General features: G+C 37.8%; 3 protein-coding genes across 4 annotated transcripts; 1 reads left to right on the forward strand and 2 right to left on the reverse strand.

Annotated features, from left to right (window-relative positions):
* Positions 1 to 427: 427 nt before the first annotated feature.
* LOC113778140 (sm-like protein LSM8) lies at positions 428 to 3,441 on the reverse strand. Its single transcript, XM_027323429.1, has 6 exons — positions 3,332 to 3,441; positions 2,036 to 2,140; positions 1,813 to 1,853; positions 1,656 to 1,730; positions 820 to 872; positions 428 to 701 (listed from the first exon to the last, which is right to left on the reverse strand). The coding sequence occupies exons 2-6, from the start codon at positions 2,070 to 2,072 to the stop codon at positions 611 to 613; spliced, it is 297 nt and encodes a 98-aa protein (XP_027179230.1). The 5' UTR covers positions 2,073 to 2,140; positions 3,332 to 3,441; the 3' UTR covers positions 428 to 610.
* A 991-nt stretch (positions 3,442 to 4,432) lies between these two features.
* On the forward strand, positions 4,433 to 8,561 carry LOC113777851 (WAT1-related protein At3g02690, chloroplastic). Of its 2 annotated transcripts, XM_027323068.1 has the most exons (7): positions 4,437 to 5,351; positions 5,453 to 5,500; positions 5,940 to 6,062; positions 6,689 to 6,838; positions 7,527 to 7,698; positions 7,797 to 7,857; positions 8,058 to 8,561. In XM_027323068.1, the coding sequence occupies exons 1-7, from the start codon at positions 4,659 to 4,661 to the stop codon at positions 8,161 to 8,163; spliced, it is 1,353 nt and encodes a 450-aa protein (XP_027178869.1). In that variant the 5' UTR covers positions 4,437 to 4,658; the 3' UTR covers positions 8,164 to 8,561. The 2 variants fall into 2 exon arrangements, with proteins under 2 accessions (XP_027178870.1, XP_027178869.1); XM_027323069.1 differs by lacking the exon at positions 7,797 to 7,857 and having other exon boundaries at positions 4,433 to 5,351.
* Positions 8,562 to 8,640: 79 nt separating this feature from the next.
* On the reverse strand, positions 8,641 to 11,512 carry LOC113778051 (uncharacterized protein At1g65710-like). Its single transcript, XM_027323305.1, has 2 exons — positions 10,147 to 11,512; positions 8,641 to 9,786 (listed from the first exon to the last, which is right to left on the reverse strand). Exons 1-2 carry the CDS (start codon positions 11,407 to 11,409, stop codon positions 8,785 to 8,787), a joined length of 2,265 nt encoding a protein of 754 aa, XP_027179106.1. The 5' UTR covers positions 11,410 to 11,512; the 3' UTR covers positions 8,641 to 8,784.
* Between the last annotated feature and the right edge of the window lie 8,249 nt (positions 11,513 to 19,761).

A 19,761-nucleotide genomic window follows, 5' to 3' on the forward strand; every position in this document is an offset into this window, starting at 1 on the left:
GTGGCTCGCCGAAGTTGTGGTTTGAAGATCAAGCAATTGTAGCTTAGGAACACGCTCGATTATAATAAGCTGAAAAATAAAGGAACAAAATTCGGGAAACTTCCTAATGTTGGAGTCTTTTTAAGAAATTACCAGGGCAGATTATTTAGAGGACATTTTATGATAGTGCCGCCTTATGGCGGATTAGCTTCCCTCTCCATACATGTCTGAAACCATTCAAGTCCAAATTTGCCCCAGAAGAAACAATTCCAGGACAACACCTGAATTCTTGATTCTGCAGACCTGAAACAGAGCTACTCTAGACGCCAACCGCATTCTATTCTAGTTACCTGGGTAATGTAAAAGAAAGTAGCGCGTTACTTGGAGCTTAACCAATCTTGCCGTATCTCCAAAAGGCAGAAATATGATGGGGAAAAAAAAAACCTTATAGTTGAAGCTGCCGAGTATCTCATCGCACTAGATAACTCAAGAATGAACACTACCCAAGTAGCAATATCAATTCAGGCAACAAGTTTGGCCTTGCATATTACACACAAGTAAGACATAGTAATCTTGGTCCTTTGAAAGCTAAGAATTCTTAGTTTGCACGCTTATACATGTTTCTCCTAGGTTAATGAATTACTGGCTTCAAGGGATGAGCTCTCAGTTTGGATAAATCCAAGTTTGCATCTAACTCTTCATCTAATTCACCAACGATGCTTCTGCAAAAGCGAAAACAAATGGCACCAGATCAGAGGAATCAGCAAGTACGATTTCTCAAGGACCACCAGAACAGAGCGTGATAACCAAGAGTAAATACAAGGACATATTATGACATACATATTATCACCCCTAATGATGTAGAGACCCAATACAAGTTGCTGGACACCTTCCTGTAAATTAGAAAAAAAAAATTAAAACTATTCAGAACTGTAAAAGAATTTCTCCATATAGAGATGCAAAAAGACCGCATGAAGAAGAACCAGAAGTGTAACACGTAGGAACTCCCAGGAATTATTCTTATGAGGCATGTAATATATTCCATCATCAACAAGACAAAAAGTTGAATCTAGCTCATACAAATTAAGTCATTCCATCTCAAACAGTTGTCTGTTTATCTGAATACCAAGACAGAGATTTTGCAATGCACCAACTAAAATTATGATCTCACCAAAGAATAATCCCTTATCTACATTTTAACTCATGGAAATTAACCCAAACATGAAACAAGCTTTTAAAGAGATAATTCCATGGACATTCGAGACTTCAAAAAGCTTTCAACATTAGCTAAAGGCAAATGGAAGCTACTATTTCAGATGGATTCCCAAGACAACCTAAAAGAGACCAGAAACTATATAAACTACCATTGACAAATTATCTTCTTTAGAACTACTTTACTGCCAGAAATTTGACAGGCATACAGAGATGAAAACTAAAATGGCAAGTTTTTGGACGATAAAAAAAGAAAATTCCAAAATGGATGAATGGCTTTCAATCTATAGATTAAGCAACAAATCAGAAAGATGAGAAAGCAAAAGCACCAATTTCCAATATAGTTCAGGAAAAGCATGCTAAAAACTGAACTAAAAGAAACTAAGGGCTCTTCAAGAATAAACAATCCACAAAATGCATCATGGGCACAAGAATGTGGCTCCTAATAAGATTCCCAATCAGACCTTTGTAGAATACACACGCTCATGAGATTCATCAAGAATTATATTGGTAGCCTGGTCAAAACCTTTCAATATTCCCTGCACAAAGAAGTTTCTCCAGTCAGTACAACAATAAAGTTTCTAACTGCATTTTCAATTGTTGACTCCAGCATGAACTGACAACTATGTTGCGCCCATCATTTGTGATAACAGAAATTGTTTCTGCAAACAGAATAATGAAATTCTGTTAATGCCAATAATATAAGGATTAACAAAACCCAGTGACTGGCTCTACAAATTATGTTCTTGCAATAACTATTCTCTAGCCAGCATTTCAAAGAACATTCACTTCATAAGCTTACTAAGAAAGACAAATAACTCAAACCAGTTCAAGAATAACTTACGGTCTACAAGAGACTCAAGTCCTGGCCCCCCAGACATTCGGGAAATCCAATACAAATAACACTGGATTTTGTTGAATGCTGATGTTTATAACTGTATGAAGAAGTCTGCAAGGAAAAAGTCAAACTTGCTAAGGCACATTATCGACTAACTAAAGTGAACAGGTTTTGATTGATGTACAGCAGATGCAGCTATGTAAATCACTTCCAATAGGTGTCCTCCGTATATCCTACATTTACTCTTCCTCCCTGTTGCCCATCACCCCAACCACCCTGACTCAAAATAGAAAATGAAAAGAAAATTCCAGTATTAAACATAAACTAAACAGCTATTTTGGGGTTCCTACCACAATTAGAGGACTGAACATTGAAAGTCTCAATTTCCGACTCTATAGGAGCAAGTAAAATTTTTAAACCCTCACACACCAAGTAGACTTAAAAGCTTAAGTGAAGCTGGCCCGAGTCCCATCTAATATTCTCAACTTCAAATCCCAAGAAGAGAAAAGAAAAAGGAAAAGGAAAGCCAAGCTTTTAATGCAATCAGAAGTGGTGCAACATTTCTGTAACTCTAAGTGTTAGTCAAAACCAGAAGTATGCAAAACTTATATAACACATTTAAGATTCAGAAAATAAATAAATAAATGAAAGAAATGCTTTGCTACTATAAGCTAGCCTATTTATTCTAACTTTACTCTTCAATGTTCCTCTCTTACGTCCCACAAAAAGTCTTGACAATGTTATCTGCACTACAAACAATTCGATAAGCCTTGCCTCCACGTATAACATTTGCTACCAACACTTCCTAACCGAACGTCTCAAAGCCGTAATTACTTTGTTCATCCATGAGCCTTGCACTTGCTTGGTAATAGACTAATAGTGCTTAAAAAAAAACACCGTATCCCACTTTCTTGCAAATTCAATCAAAAGTTAAACTAGTTTTGAAAGAGCCCAGAAAGGGATTCTTTGCATACCTGAAAACTATATACCATATAAGTTCATTAAGCAGGGGAAAAAAACCGTCTTGCGTTTTTAGCGCTTATTTTCCCATACAACTTTTTCACACTCGTTACCTCGATTTAGACTTCCAACCTCAAAGCTACCGTTTAAATTTTTCATCAATGACCAGAAACTTCATAGCTTTTGTGGCTTCTTTAAGCTCAGGAATTTCACCAAACAGTTAGTGTACGCCAATTTATCAAACCACCCAAAAATACGTATGCAGGAATTGTAGACGAGGTTATATACATGTACAAACAAACAGATATAACATAGGAAAAAGCATCCTGTATATCTTCGTACCTTTGCAGTAGAGAAAAGAAGCCACGGGAATTCCAGAGGCCCTGCAAAATTCTTGTGCTCAGAATCGAATTTTTTTCGTTTTCTTCTTAGTATTGAAAGGAGGAAGAGAATAGGCAGAACGAGCAGGAGTTGTTTAACCTTCATTCAATTGAGCCGTACTGGATTTGGGTTGTTGGGGTAATTTAGATTGGGCCTGGAATAAAGTTGGATGGGCTTCGTACTATGGGCTTGGGTAAGAAAAGTAATTAAAGAGGTATAGGTTTTAATATTTGTATATTATAACCCCCAAAATTTGGTAAGTAATTCCATGATGTCCCTCAAGGATTTGATAAATAATTCTACTATTCCCCCAAATGTCTTTAAGTCAAAAGGAGTTGATTGGACCCTACCAATTACAAAATTGACAATTCCTTGATACCTTGTTTTAAAATGAAAGGTTGTTTCTTTTATCACACAATGTCGATGATATACGAAACTGTACCCTTAATTTTCTTAAATAATTCGATGATACCTTTTGTTTCGATTTTGCCTATTGAAAAAACTTACAATTAAAACTTGTAGATACAATAATATGAGATGCCGATTCCCCCTCCTCCTCCTCCTACTCCCTAAAACAAATCTTCACTGTGACAAAGAATATCCTATAAAATCAGAAAGATTAAACAATTGCAATAATACTTTAAGTTAATTAAATTCACTCTTTATTTTTTTTTGCTTTAGTGTTTTTGTATGGAAGAAGATGGTTAACAACATTTTTAATTGAACCACAATGATGGTATTTCAGAATATCAGTTGGAGATTTGGCTTATGGCATCTTTTGAGTGTGTTGTGTTATGTAGTACTCCACCTAACAAGTAAAACATAAAGGAGAGAAGTGTGATTTTTGATACCAGAGGGAGGGTTCCTGCATCTGCTCTAATCTCAAGGGAGGATTGTGAAATTTCCCCTTTCTGTAACGCAGTGAAGTCGGGTTTGATTTTGTTCCGAAATCGCTATGTGCACTGCACACTTTTCTTTCTCTAGTGAAGTCGATTCCTTTTTTGTGATGAAAAAAGAGGGGAAAAAAAACCAAAAAACAAAAATAAAAAGAAGCAACTGTCTTTGATATCCCGCTGTCGTGGATCTCTTTCTTCTTGTTATTTGCCTCCCAAAGTCTTTCTATTACTACTCTATTTTCATCCTCAATTAGTCATTTATCTCCATTTCCTCTCCCCAGTCTTTGTTTCCAACCTGTGCAATATCCAATCTAGCTTCTAATTTGTGTTCAAAATCAAATATTACACTGATCTGCTCTTGTATACTTCTCAGGGTAGGGAAGGAAGAAAAAATGGCGCTGAGTTGCAATTTTTGCTGTTTTTCTTCTTCGTTCTCCATTTTTCATGGCCCCCCAAGCTCCTATTCTTCTAGTAGCAAGTCTGTTGTAACCATTCTTAACTGTTGCGATTCAACAAAATCCACCAGCCTACAAGTGAAACTAAACCCAAGAACCAGGAATACTTCATCATTAACTTTGGCTAATATTTATTTCTGCAACAAATTTCAATCTAATTTGAAAGTTAAAGCTACAGAATCTGAAGTAGAAGCGAGCCCATTTACGAAATCAGCACAAGAACGAGGAGAAGAAGTGGACTGCGTGGGTACAGGGCAAGATGTTGAATGTGTGGTGGTGCCTTCAACTGCCCCATCTTCTAAGCCTTTGGACGATAAACTCCCTCAAAACCCAGGAAAAAATGATCTTGATTCTTCTTTATCATCATCAAATTTGGCTGGGGAGTTGGTGGAGGCAGTATGGGAATGGGGTCTGTTAATTTCGCCTTTTTTCTTCTGGGGTACGGCTATGGTGGCCATGAAAGAAGTTTTACCAAAAACAGGTCCTTTTTTCGTCTCTTCTTTTCGGTTAATTCCAGCTGGCTTGTTGTTGGTTGGTTTTGCTGCTCTCAAAGGTCGGAGGTTTCCTTCTGGCTTTAATGCTTGGTTTCCTATATTTCTTTTTGCTCTCGTTGATGCTGCCTGTTTTCAGGTATCTTTTTGTTTTTTGTCTTGTGTTTCTATATTAGATTGAGAATAGTTACATTTAAGCAGCACTTTGTTCTCTTAAACGTGTTCTTTGATGGTGTCCAGGGATTTCTTGCTGAGGGATTGGAGAGGACAACTGCTGGACTAGGCAGTGTACGTATGTTAAGCTGTTGAACTTTCTTGCTTCTTGAGTAGACGTGCAATTTGTTAAGCTAATTTTTGGAGTTAGTGGAAGCTGAATTTAGGTGCTTCAAATGTGGCAAGTTGTTAATTTACTCTGGTTATTTGAAGAGAGAAGATATGTCATTCAGGAGATAATTGAGGTAGTTTCCAAGGAAAAAACAAAACCAATAGAAAGGCTTTGCACACTTGGTTTTTTTGGTAAGAAAATTACTACTTTCAAACTTGTGTTCGTTACAATGCCATCATGTTCTTAAATGCTAACGCATAACGTATTTTCATCTTAGTGGTATACGTTACTTGTCAGTTGTGAACGTCTTGGTTTAATATTCTTGGTGCCTGAACTTCTCAGTTTATCTTTCAATTGACATGTTTGAGAAACATAATAATGGTTGTGAGCTAATTATTGCAGGTAATAATTGATTCACAGCCTTTGACGGTGGCTATACTTGCTGCTTTATTGTTTGGTGAATCCATTGGGTTGGTTGGAGCTACTGGGCTCGTGTTTGGTGTCGTTGGACTTCTGCTTCTTGAGGTACAATATACAAGACTTCTATTTTCAACGAAGAAGTGGTTAGTTAATATGTTCGCTCTCTGCAATTTTTGGAATTCATGGACAAGGTTAAGTTGATTCATCATTTTTTGAAGCCTTCTCACTCTATATATTATACATAGATTTGTTATGTGCTGGATAATATGCATAAGAAGTTTTTGCTACTTTATATATTATACATAGATCATTCAATGTAGTCTACTTGGAAGTTAAGTAGATTGAGTTTGTCTCATCTATCATAATTGGGCAGTCACATAATTTGTTTCATCTTGTGGCTAGAAGTTTTTTTGGTCAAAAAGCACATGGTGTTTGGCTGGCGAATTTAAGTAGCTTCTTAGGCAAAATATTGTACCGCATTGCTTTGGTTATGTGACTTATGTCTGCTGAACTCAGAGTTTGAAACAGTCAGCACAGCCCTTGCCAAACAGCTTTATGCCTGTTGACTCGGAGACTTTTTGTTTAGAGAATTATTGACTTGTTTAATCTACTTAAACCAGCTTTTTGCATCAGTGTGACAAAATTTATGAGTAGTGAAGCTCTTCGTTTTGAAAACCATGAGCTTGCCTAATCTAATTAAATGGTCTATTCTCATCACTGAGTCAATGTAGGTACCTGCTATATCTTTTGACAAGAGTAACTTTTCTCTGTGGGGAAGTGGTGAGTGGTGGATGCTTCTGGCAGCACAAAGTATGGCAGTTGGAACTGTCATGGTCCGTTGGGTTACCAAATACTCTGATCCCATCATGGCTACAGGGTGGGTAAGTCTGGAAGCTTTGTTTCTAGTTTCCAACAAGTAAATCTCTTGTTACTCTAGAGCTCCAACAAGTAAATCCTGTGTCTTCACACGACAACCTTCTTATGGTTTGTGTTTTTGGTCCTGATTCCCAAATATTTTTTTGTAGAGTTCCATTGTGGTGTAATTTTTTTACATACCTGTGATTAGAAAGTTGGTGGGAAAAGAAAAGGAAGATATTTCTAGGCCTGCCTTGTTGGAAGGATCTGAATAGAGTGGCGAAAAGTGAGAGGATTTAGTATAGGTTAGAAACTTACTTTCTGTTTGTCAAAAAAGACTTAACTTTTTCTCTTAATATGGAGATAAAGAGAAGAGGAGATTTAGGGTTTCCTGTATAACAACTTTGCCAAAGCAATAACCACAAAAGGGTGTGGAATGAATCTAAGATCATCTTTTTGCTTTCCTAAACTATCAAAGAAGATTAGATGAACTTATCTGCTTCTCTCTCCTATTCTCCTGTCATCACGTCAGGTTTCTCTTCTTTATATCTTTTGTTCCCTAAACTCCCAAACCAGGTTCTTGGCTTGCTGTTTCATGCTACAAATAGGAAATATGAATGCTTGAAAGAAAATAATAGCTCATTCCTATATTAATCTAGATAGAACTTTATCCTGTCCAAGATAGGAGCCTGAGAAGTGTGTATCCTGCTGCAGCACATGGTTATTGGTGGCATCCCTCTTTTAGCAGTCTCCGTTCTTAATCATGATCCTGCTCTCAGTGGGAGCTTTAAGGACCTTTCATCGAATGATCTTTTGGCGCTTCTTTATACCTCAATTTTTGGAAGTGCTGTAAGCTATGGCGTATACTTCTACAATGCTACAAGAGGTATGCTTCGGCTTTTCTTGCTTTTTACATACTTCTCTTACTGTTTGACATACCATATATGAATATTGAAGTTGACTACATTTTACTTTCAACTTCAGGTAGTCTCACGAAGCTCAGTTCTCTTACTTTTCTGACTCCAATGTTTGCTTCAATCTTTGGGTAACAGCTATTCCATCATCAGAACTGTACCTTCTTTGTAATCAAACAAAATTTGCAACAACATGAACTGTGTTTTTTCCCCATGGAGAAGATTATATCCTCGATATGTATTCTGATGACTTGCCCATGCATTGTAATCCTCTTAGATGTTTTCTTTTCTGATCTTTAACTTGATCTAATTTATCTATTCTAAAACACAGGTTCCTCTACCTTGACGAGACCTTCACTCCCATACAAGTCATTGGAGCACTCGTAATTGTGGCAGCTATTTTCATGGTTAATTACAAAACTTCTGAAGAAAAATGACTTTTCTTGTAAAGAAAAGCAATATATGGGGGGAGATATTAGATTACACCATGTGGTGATGCCACTAATACCAATCACCCACCAGCAGGTAATTGTGATGGGACCCACCCAAGAAGGATAGCTAAAGGTGGTCAGATTTCCTCAAAAAATGCAGGATAATATAGCACTGTACAAATGTTGGTAGGATTAAGACTTTAGGAATTGAACCGTAGTGATGATTAGAAACAAGTTTAGGCAGCAGCATAGTTGTAAAGGCATGCTTCTAAAATGTTGTGTATTTTCCATGAGATGGGTCGAATTTAAAAACGACTTCGCTCTATTATGTAAATCAGTATTCTGTATTTCAACATATCAGCATTGTTACGCAGACAGGAATTGATAATTGTTCCAAGAGGTCACCGGAATTTTGCTTCCTTTTTACGAATTTTTCATGATTATTTTCTGAAAAATCATGTAGTAGCTGAACTACGGAAAGCATTTCGATCAAAGCTTTTGGAAACAAAAGAACTGGTTCCAAGCAAACAATTTTCTGAACAAGTACAGTACAAGGAAAGTTGCAAGTTTGCAACAAGAATTTAATCATTCTGTAACTACATTTGACATCTAAATAGACCAATGAGTCTAGGTTGAAGCAGCAGTAGTGACTGCGGGTACGGACTGGGGTCCTCTCGATCCAATTCGACCCCTTCCTATCCCATTTTGCTGTTGATCAGAATCGCTCTTCTTTCCATTCAATCTTCTTCTAGGTTCTTCAGCGTCATGACCAGACTTGGATATGGCATGTCTCTGAAATCCCACGGGGCTTACGCTGTCGTCCCTGATATTAGACCTTGAAGAGGTCCAGCATTCAGTTGAATCAGCTGAATTAGGTTCCCAAGAGGAAGGGGAAACCCAGTACTGTTGGCCACCTACAAAGCTGTTGCTTCCAGAAGATTCTTGCTCTTCCATATCTTCCCCTCCTACAGTGCCACCCCTACTGACGGTGACATACTTGTGAAAAGTTGGTTGCATTAGATCATCAGTGACGGCCACCTCAGATTGCACAAAAGGAGCATTGGTATCTAAACCCTTCATACCAGCGGGATTATGAGCTCCGAAAGAAGCGTTGTCGTAAAGCTTGTTGAATTGCTCAACTGTGGGAGCCCGTCTCTTGTCCTCTGAGAAGGCACTCGACAAATTTGAGCTGGTGCTGGAATTCAGGTCGGCAACTGCTTCAAGTATAGAGCAGGCTTTGGAGAGGCAAGGTGGGAGGGAAATTGCAGGGGTGCTGCTCTTTTGGTGAAAGTTTTGTATGTCTTCCAGCAACAATGCTGTATAGGATGGTGAAGGATTTGACAATGTTTCAGGATTAATATCAAAGTCACGGGATAGCCTAGAAGACCTGCTTCTGGTTACTCCCTGGGGTTTGAGGCACTCAGGGCCTGATGCAACCGTGTTCACTGCAACATTGGAGGTGATTGCTTGCGGAGCCTTGGCCACTTCAGATATCAGATGCTGCTGCTCCTTATTTTTTAAGTTCAGATTGGTCGCACTGTGGTCTGCAATACCTTTACTGCTGCTAATTTTGTTCTCAGCACCTTGGACTGCAACTTTGTTGTTCGCTGTGTAATCAGAATTTGGCTTCTGAATGGGGTATACCGAGTAGTATTAGACTAGTCCCAGGATATGTTACTCAAAGATGTGGAAATAGCTTTACTAATGATCGTTCACCTCAATCTAAAGCATCAAGAGAGACACTATAGACTAGCCTTAATCCACACAACACTGGAGATACAATGCTGTCCAATTTGGGTATTGCAGACAATAGAGACTAATGTGAATGAAATCATTAATGTATCCCACATTATTTTTTTCATGTATCACTAAACTCAAGCAACAGTGGTATAAAGAAAAACAGTAATAAGTAGGCTTCACTAACAAAATAGAAGCAATTAAACAAAAAAAATGTTTCATGACACCAAATAGTGCTCTGAGCATGCATACCTGGGTGTTGGTACTGTTAGGGGCCTTGCTACCAGGCAAAGACATATTTTCAGTAACCACATTTGTGTCAATCTCACTCAAGGGATTTCTCCTGTATGGAGAATGTTCTGCCTTCCTGGAATTGCTTCGACTGAGCGACATCGGTTGTTGCTGGTTCTGATTCTGGCTCTCATTCAAAACTTTAACATTCCCCCTTGCAGGAGAGCGAGCGCGAGGTGAAGCAGCAGTCCTTGCACCCACAGCAGCATCACCAGCACCCCCAGCATTTCTCTTCACCTGAATCCTCTTAACAGCAGAGGCTGAAACAGTCTCATTTCCTCCACCAGCACTATTACTCTTGTCCATAACCAAAGATGAAACAGTAGCAGGAACAGAGACCATCTTTCCAGGCCTATTACCATTACCACCATTACTATTTCCCTGTGACGAATTGACGCTAGTAGAGGCAGTAGTAATAGCAGGTGATTCAGACCTCCTACCAGGAGACCTACTCACCCTTCTTCCACTTCCATTGCTACTACTACCCCGTTCTCTGCTACCCGACCTCTGCTGCTGTTCTCTTTCCCTACTCGGAGTCCTCCTCCTTCCCTTAGACGGTGACCCCACAGTCCTAGACTGCCTCTGTCGCTGTCTATGGCGGTGGGACCTCTCTCCAACCACCCCAATGTCATCATCATCATCCTTATCAGCAGCAGCAACATTATCCTTACCATCACTACCATTATCATTGTCAAAATCGTAACTCCTTTTCGAGCCCGAATACTTCCTTCCCCTTTGGGAAGGAGCAGGATTGTCCCCATTATTATTATCACCAGATCCACATGGACCCGAAAGATTTGCTGTCTTTCCAGTGGAAGAGCTTCGACTAAGCCTTCCACATTGTATCAGAATAGCATCCACTTCTTCTTTAGTACAACTAGACGTTCTCACAGGCGCAGCGGCAACGAATATCCCACCGTTATTACTAGCATTATTATTACAGCTATTCTTCTTATCAGCAGAACCAATTTTCCCCGACTCGACCACGATTTCTGGCGCAGCCTTTTGCTTCACATCATCCTTCTCCTCTTCGGACAACAGTCTATCGATGTCATGGCTCTTTCGATGTTTGATGATGAATACTTCTTTTTTCACAGTTTCTTCTTCGGATTTCTTATTTTCGACGTGGGGCTGGGGTTTAATTTGCTGGTGGAGTGGATTTGGATTAGGAAATGGGGTTGTACAAGAAGAACAAGTGCTCTTCTTGCTCAAACATCCACCCATGCTTGTTTTCTTGGCTAAACAAAGAAAGAAATGGGGAAATTACAGAGTATGGCAAATTTGAAAATCGTGCAACGGATGGAAAGAAAGAAGAAGGAAAAAGATAGAAAAAAGGGAGGGTGCAGGAATCAAGAAAGAGAGAGAGAGATAGAGAGAGAGAGAGAGGGGAAGAGGATTTCAAATTCAGGAGAGAGAGGCGGGGGCAGGAGCCGTTAAAAGAGACAGGTTCGGTGTTGTTTTTTTGGAACTAGGGAAAAAAATAAAGAATATTAATGATGTCAGTAGGACACCACCATTACTACATCAGTACATTTTTTAAAAAAATTTTCACTCCTCTCTTTTGGTGGGTAGGAGTGGGATAGGAATCTTGATCTTGATCCTCTTAGAAAATGTAATTTCTGCAACGGTCCTCTGCTTTGGGCACGTTGTTCCCACTTTAATTATATTGTAATTTTTGTTTGGATTGGCTGGTTACTTGGTTTTGTTTGGATTGCCTTTTTTGCCGAAAAATTACTTCGTTTTCGTGATCACATTTTTCTATTACCTTTTTTTCTCACATACATCAAATCGCTACAGTAATTTTTCTATGAAAAATGACGGAAAATGCAATCCAAACGGGTCCAATTGGTTGTGGATTCACAATAAAGATTTTGTTCCACGAATTGGACAATTATTGTTTGTTGGGTGTTTAGAAATTTTTTTGTTTCCACGACTTTTGGGGAAATAGTAGTGTGTAATGTGATAGTAGATGATTTTAAAAGAATGTACTAAAAGTTTCTAAAAACATTCGTATAATTATGAAATAGCCAATGCCAGCAAACAAACTCGTTACTAGTTATAAATGAAACATTTTACAGAATCACCTTTCATTGATCATAGTTGATATAACTTTATGATTCGGGTAAACTCTCAATATGGTGATAATAAATATGTGATAGTCTCTAAGAACGGTATAATTTTAAAAATAGCCAATTCCGAGTAAACTAATCCATCATTAATTATAGATGAATCATCTCATAGAATTGTGCTTCATTGGCATATGAATCATAGCTATGATACAACTTTGTGATGGGGTAAAATCTCAATTCAGTAACAAATATGTGGTAATTTCTTCTTGAGAAGAGGAAATGCATGCTGCTGATTGATTACGTATCAAGCGTTTACAAAAAGAAAATGTGTGTGAAATCTTTCTTAGTTTCGTACAAGTGCCAGATTCGAAAGAAATAAATATCATATCTGCCAGTGATTCTATTTCCTCATTGAGCAGCTTTTTACTATTATATGTAGTCAATTTCCAAATCATGATTTTAGTGGCGGGTGGGTGCAATAGAAAGATTTGATAGTAGCGCTCCAAATAATAATTATGATTGATTTGCTCCTCTACCGAAAGGAAGAGCCATAAAAGCTTTATGAGTCAACAAAGGGAAGGTTCATTATGGTTAAAAGCTTTCAATAATAATGAGAACACTAATACTTTTATGGGATAATTGCAGAAACCTCCCCTGAGTTTTATGGTAATAGCATTGACCTCCCCTATGAAGTTTAAAATAGCAATCACCTCCCTAAAAAAAGACGGACACAATTTAATACATTCTTCATGGTCAATTTACTAAAATACCCTCACTAAAATTTAATTTTACCAAAGAATGTGATGACTTAAACCTAGTAAAACGTTTGTCATTTTGATAATTGTAGTTTACACTAAATTAACTATTTATGCATAGTTTAACTAAATAACTAAATAACTAATAATCTAATTAATTAATTAACTAATTATCTGTTGACATAAATAACTAATTAACTTTAGATGCTTAACTAATTATCTAATTAGTTAATTAACTTCTTAATTAACTAACTAACTAACTAACTCAAGTTGCAGTCTCCGTCCAGCTTTGATTAAGGGTATGCTTTAGTGTGAGACTAGTTTTAGAGGCAAGAACAGGGCGGCAATTGCTGAGGAAGATGGCGCCATGAATTGGCGCCAATTTGTTACAAGTTGCTCTTGAGGTGACAAGCTGCCTACTTGCAGCATAAGAGAGTGTGCCTTGCAGATAAAATTCTGACCATTGAGAGAAGGAAACATAAGAGAAGAAAATTGGAACTCTGGCTTAGTTCATGGGAGGCTGATTGTCCGTGAGAGATAAACAACATATGTGACCGTGAGCTAGGAACCAATTTTGAGCATCAACTGCAGTTAATTTGCAAGAACTGAAGTGGAGTAGGTAAATAAATTTGTACTTTAGCTCTTGTATGATCATGTTTTTGAATACTGAGTGCAGTGAATGCATGTTTGTTGTTCCATCATGAGTTGAATGTGTTAGTAATGATCAGAAACAAATGTGATGTTATTGTCAGTAATGATCAATGCCAAATATGATGATATTGTAGCTGGTTTTAGACGAGCTGTTGTACTCTGCTATTCATGTTATTTTAGACATGTTTATCAATGGATGTTTTGATCATGATCTATTTTTCGATCTTTTAAGACTTGTATCAACTCAGTGAATGCTACAATAGTCTTGAGTTCATGACTAGTCATCAGTGTAGACATCAGTGTCTAAACTAGATACAGTTGTCTGCTATTTTCTACTTACATTGCTAAGTTTCTGTCACTTTTGAAACCTAGGATGGCTCTTTTTTCTACTTATGATATGGTTGTTCACTATGAGGAGAAACAAGTGAGAAATCCAAATATCGATCCAATTGGTTACTGTTACCTTAATCTACTATTTGATGTTGCTGAGAAGGTGTTCGGTGAAGTCCCTGGGCATCTGAATAAGTTAATACATATGAGGTGTCAGATTCCTAAGACAGATCGTATGTTTGATATTACAGATGATGATAGTGTACGTGAAATGTTTGAAATGCATAAGTCTGGAAGAATGATTAATGTGCATGTGCAGGATATGGATGTTATTCCATCTTATAAAGCTAATCAGATAAATGAAAATGGTCATAACACTGATTTGAACTTAAGAGAAAAAGGAAAGGACAAGGTATGTGTTGTTGCCATTGATGATTCTGAGGGTGAATATAGTGATTCCAGCTCTGATTCAAGCTGGCTGCACAGCATGGATAGTGACAATGAGAAAGATTTAGATGTTCATAGCGATAGTGGTGAATCTGACATGTCATTTTCTGATTTTGATGACAATGAGGAGGGTGCCTTAGTTCCTTATTCTGAAAATGAAGAAGAAACTGACCCTGTTCAGCAAGCTTTGAAATCAAAACTGTGGACGTACAACCCAAAAGTAGAGATAGAGTTTAAGAAAGGTCAACTATTTACTAATGTCGATGCATTTAGAGCAGCTTTAAAGGACTATGTAATTCAGAAAGGATTTCCAATTATGAGACTAAAGAATGAGAAGAGCAGAGTCACTGCTGTTTGTGGTGTTGAAGGGTGCAAATGGAGAATCCATGCATCACCAGTTTTAGATTCCATGACCTTTATGATTAAGACTTATCAAGGTGAACACACATGTGTGATGGACAGGAAGAACACAGAAGCTACAGCTGACTGGATTGCCAAGAAACTAGTTCCAGTCATGAGAATTCACCCCAACATGTCCACCAAAGGGGTAGAAGCTGAGATGATTAAGTATGGTGTGCATCCAAGCAAATGGCAGATGTATAGAGCACTAACTAAAGCAAGAAATGAGATTGAAGGCAATCACATTGAATCGTACGCCAAATTGCCAAAGTATGCAGAGCTGATCAGGAAATACAACCCACAAAGTATCTGCAAAATACATTATGATAGGCCTACTCTTCTTGTTGAGCCTAGATTTCTCAGAATGTTTATTAGTTTCAAAGCTCAAAGAAGTGGATTTGTTGAAGGCTGTAGACCTTTTGTTGGTTTTGATGGATGTTTTTTAAAAGGTGCTTATGGTGGTGTGCTTCTCACAGCAGTCACATTAGATGCTAACAATAGCATTTTTCCTATTGCATTTGCTGTGGCTGAAGCTGAAAATAAAGAAACCTGGAGTTGGTTTTTTCATTACTTTGAGGAGTTTTTTGGGCCATTTACTTCAGAAAATGGTTTTCATGGTCCTCTAACCTTCATGAGTGACAGGCAAAAGGTGAGCTTCACAACAGGCCTTGAACATTATTCTGATTCTGTTATGCATCCAGATTCTGGAATAGTTATGTACTTGTCAATGATTCTGTATTTTTTAGTGTAACTTGTTTGCATGTTTTGGTGATCATTTCAGGGCTTGAATATAGCTTATGAAGAGAGAGTGCCTGTTGCTAGTGGAAGACATTGCTGTAGGCATATCTGCAGTAATTTTAAAGCTCAATTTCCTGGTATTCTGCTTAGTAACTTGTTCTGGAGAGCAGCAAAAAGCTTTGATGTTGCAGGACATAATGAAGCCATGGCTAGCATAAAGGAGTTAAACATAGAAGCATGGAAATACTTGGACAAAATTCCTAAAACAACATGGTGCAGATATACGTTCAATACTGGACTAAAATGTGATCATGTCACAAATAACTGCACTGAGTCCTTCAATGCATGGATAGGTGAGCTAAGAGGGAAGCCTATCTTGACACTTGTTGATGGGTTGAGGAAGAAGTTCATGAAGAAAATGCATAAGCGATATCAGAAAGGGTGCATGCTCACCACTGCCATCACACCAAAGATGCTTGGTAAACTACAAAAAATAGGACAAGCATCAAGACAATGTGAACTCACTATGGCTTCTACTGATGTATTTGAAGTGGGGGATATGAACAGGTCCTACATAGTCAATTTATCAGCTAAAACTTGTGATTGTGGAGCATTTCAAATTTCAGGCCTTCCTTGTAAACATGCTGCACTAGGGATTATCTACAAGAGAGAAAAGCTGGAATCCTACTGTGAGCATTGGTTCTCAAGAGATAAGTACTTAAAGACATATTCAAGTATGATTCATCCAATTCCTGATGAGAAAATGTGGCCACCTATGCCATATGTTACACCTGTAACAGTCCTACCTCCTCCATTAAGAAGAGCTCCAGGTAGACCAAAGACTAAAAGGAGAAGGGAACATGATGAAGGACAGTCTGCGTCACAACCAAAAAGACTTTGCTGCATCAAGTGTGGAAACTGTGGCTCTTTTGGTCACAACAAGAGGTCATGTCAAGGAGCACCTGTCCAGAATAAGAAGAATGGCAATAGAACTACTGGCCAGCAGGTGTTATATGTGCTGAAATTGCTACTGAATGTGATTATTTTATATCAATTCATTACTTACAATTAGCTTGTTCCTTAACAACAGAGCTATAGAAGAGGCAAACCAGGAAGAGGGACTGCAAACACGGGCCTGTCAGGAGCAACTCTTTGGGTAAGATTTTTTAACTTATTTAAGCTTCTGATTGTAACATTTATAGCACATGCCTTGTCGAAACTAATATTACTTGTCAATGTTTACTGCTAGGATCATGTCTCTGGCAATGTTCCAGTTGTATACTCAAGCCAAGGCAACAATCATTCTCCTTCAACTCAACCTGCACCTGCAACTGTGAATGTGCATGTGCAGAATCAGAGCACAGCAACCACTTCAAAGAAAAAGGTGCAATTGAATGAGTGCATTTTATGATATGCTTTAATAAAATGCTTGAGTGTAATGTTCAACACGTGTGATTGTACAGAGAGGAAGACCTTTAAGCAATACTGGAGCATCTGCTAGAGGGAGCAGCAAGAGAAACTACTCAAATACTGCTCAGATCACTCAAATTGTGGAACAAGCTGGTCATCAGCAAATTGCTACATTTCAAGTTGCTACACCTGCATCTGAATCCATCAATGCAGCTACAACACTGCACTCAACAAATGTTAGCAACAATAGCAGTTTTAGTATGCAATTCTGATATTATCTCTATAGTTTTGGCAAGTGAATGCTTACTGCTGAAAGTATCAATTCAGTAGTATGCCATTAATTATGTACATAACAGAGCTATTTTGTACTCTACTGTGGCAGTTTTAGACATGTTTCTGCCTCTCATGACATTGCAATCCTCACCATCTGTTCTAAGTGATTTAATGGTTCAGATGGTGTTTTGAACTTTTTGTGGATTGCTCAGTCATGCTCTGCTATTACTTGCCTGTTGTGTTTCACTTTTGTAGTACTTCAAATTACTGAATTCTGATCAGACTTGTTGTATTAATGCATTAATCTTGTAATACAAGTATGCTTCTGTGACTGTTTTGTTTTGTATTGTTGGTAACAAGTGATTTTGTATTGATGACAGTAGATATAAACAGAACTCTGGCTTGCATTTATATTGTAAACTACAAACGCTGCTGCATACATGATGAAGGGAACTTGTTCCTCTCCTATGTCTTACATATAAATTCGAACTGCAGCTATATCTACTTCATCACTAATGTACATTTCTGGATAGCATCAGCCTATTGACTTCACAATATGGATGAAAACATAAACAGCAACAAGTATGAGATTGATGATGAAAAGTATAGCCACTGCACTTGTCAGAACAATTGGCATTTCCCTTCTAACAGCCATAGACCTTTGTTGCTGTAGGTGCGATTGTAGCACTGAATTGGTGTCATAGTTTCTACTGTTAACCTCTTCTTCTTCTGGACCCTCATACCACTGGAAGTACTTGCATTTTGCACAAAAAAAGTATAATTTGTTGGGGTTGTTTTCAGACTCAGAAATCTTCAATGTTGCCTTTCTATTGCACCAGCAATATTTGTTTTGTATTGTGAAGGATGTAGGAGAGTTCCATGATGTTCTCCTGTGGCTGGAAGAAGCCATTTTCTGATTTCTGCAATATGACTTGAAACTGCCAAACTGAGTATCAAGCAAGCTGTGTTTTGAGCTGGAAAATTGCTGCTGCATACATGAGTCCAGATTCTGGTATTCATTTTGCTACTAACCATCGTTTATAAGCTAGTGCCTTAGTTACATCAATTAGCCGTTAAGTAGCCGTTGGTTTCTCAGCAAATGAAGTTGTTGCAGGTCATCATCTGGAAGCATGTTGTTGCATTTATACCCCCTGAACTTCCTTGTGCTTAATGAAAAAGCCCCTCTCTTGTTAATACTACTTGTCAACCAACATCAGGGCAAATTTGGAACAAATTTTTTATCTCACTTGTACAGCTAATTTTTTAATGGGAATTGAAGCTGCCTGGACTGATTTTGCAACTTAATGTTCCTGTTGAGGGGTGCTATCTGCCATTTCAGAACTTAGAGGGGAGCTCAGTGCAACTGTCAGTAGTTTCAGGGGAGGTTTCTGCAATTTTCCCTACTTTTATTGGAAGGCTCATTCGAGAACTTCGTGATTTGTTTCTTTAAATTGAGATTTTTTTTTTTTTTTTAAAAAAAGAAGTTTAAAGCAACAAATATTTTGTTGGGTACTTCGATTTTGTGAATAGATCCTATTGCTATTTGCTGAGGTTGCTTTTATTGCTGGAGGGAGGAGGGCTGAGGACAGGGGAAATGAGCCCATTGGCCAGTTGATTATTGAAATTCTAATATATTACTCAACCCAAATTTTGATTTTTTAGGTGGAGTAAAGTTAAATATAAGTTAGAAAAAATTTATTTTGAGTAGAAATGTATGTGACCTTCCATCTTTTATTTACTTCGGCATTATAAATAGAAAAGTTTTCTGTCACACTTAAAAAGTCTGTTGTATATCACTACACATTGCAATAAATATAGGAAAATATTGTTTGCACTCCCATTTTTTATAATCACATTCTCATTATCATTTTTATCATAAATTTTTATTTATTAGACAGTATAATTAAAAAAAATGGGGAAAGTGTAATTAATAAAAAAAATGGAATGTAAACGACATTTCCCTAAATATATGTTTCACTTTCACTCAAAGAAGCATAAATCTTTCTCGAAAATGTAAAAGAAGAGAAAGCGTCCTGGCGCAGGTCCAAGGGCCAATAAAATCGCCTCGGCCCAGTAACTGTGCGGTCAAACTTGGGAAGGACTCGTATTGGTTAGACATTGGTGTGTGATGGATATTGGATAACAAGCAATGCCTAAAACTGAGAGATGGTCTGCCCTACCCGGACTCCTTCCTCGTTTACAATTTTTTACGCAGGACTTGGCAAGTTGGCATGTTCAATTTCAATCTTTCCTGACATCAATGCGGTTGTCGCTAGTCCATACTCAGTTCCATCAAAACCAATGGATATGTTTTTACAATAAGAAGGTCTTGTGTCTAAAGAGCAATCTGGAGTTTTGTAATCCAAAATGATGATATGTTTACATCAATGAATTTTATAACATTTGAAGCTTTTGGCCTTATGTGCTTAATAATTTTAGGATAAATCTTTTATGCACTGTTAGGCAGCGTATGTACGTATACACCAGTAGATTTAAATGCATAT

The sequence above is a fragment of the Coffea eugenioides genome, chromosome 7 (assembly GCF_003713205.1).
Source record: "Coffea eugenioides isolate CCC68of chromosome 7, Ceug_1.0, whole genome shotgun sequence".
In the NCBI taxonomy this organism is placed as follows: Eukaryota; Viridiplantae; Streptophyta; class Magnoliopsida; order Gentianales; family Rubiaceae; genus Coffea; species Coffea eugenioides.

Coding starts and splice junctions, on each gene's coding strand:
- LOC113778140 (XM_027323429.1), bottom strand. CDS start 2,072: ATGTCTGGGGGGCCAGGACTTGAGTCTCTTGTAGACC. Junction 1,854..2,035: donor ACTTGAGTCTCTTGTAGACC/GTAAGTTATTCT, acceptor TTCTGTTTGCAG/AAACAATTTCTGTTATCACA. Junction 702..819: donor ATCATTAGGGGTGATAATAT/GTATGTCATAAT, acceptor TCGCTTTTGCAG/AAGCATCGTTGGTGAATTAG.
- LOC113777851 (XM_027323068.1), top strand. CDS start 4,659: ATGGCGCTGAGTTGCAATTTTTGCTGTTTTTCTTCTTCGTTCTCCATT. Junction 5,352..5,452: donor TTGATGCTGCCTGTTTTCAG/GTATCTTTTTGT, acceptor GATGGTGTCCAG/GGATTTCTTGCTGAGGGATT. Junction 5,501..5,939: donor CAACTGCTGGACTAGGCAGT/GTACGTATGTTA, acceptor TAATTATTGCAG/GTAATAATTGATTCACAGCC.
- LOC113778051 (XM_027323305.1), bottom strand. CDS start 11,409: ATGGGTGGATGTTTGAGCAAGAAGAGCACTTGTTCTTCTTGTACAACC. Junction 9,787..10,146: donor CTAACAGTACCAACACCCAG/GTATGCATGCTC, acceptor TACCCCATTCAG/AAGCCAAATTCTGATTACAC.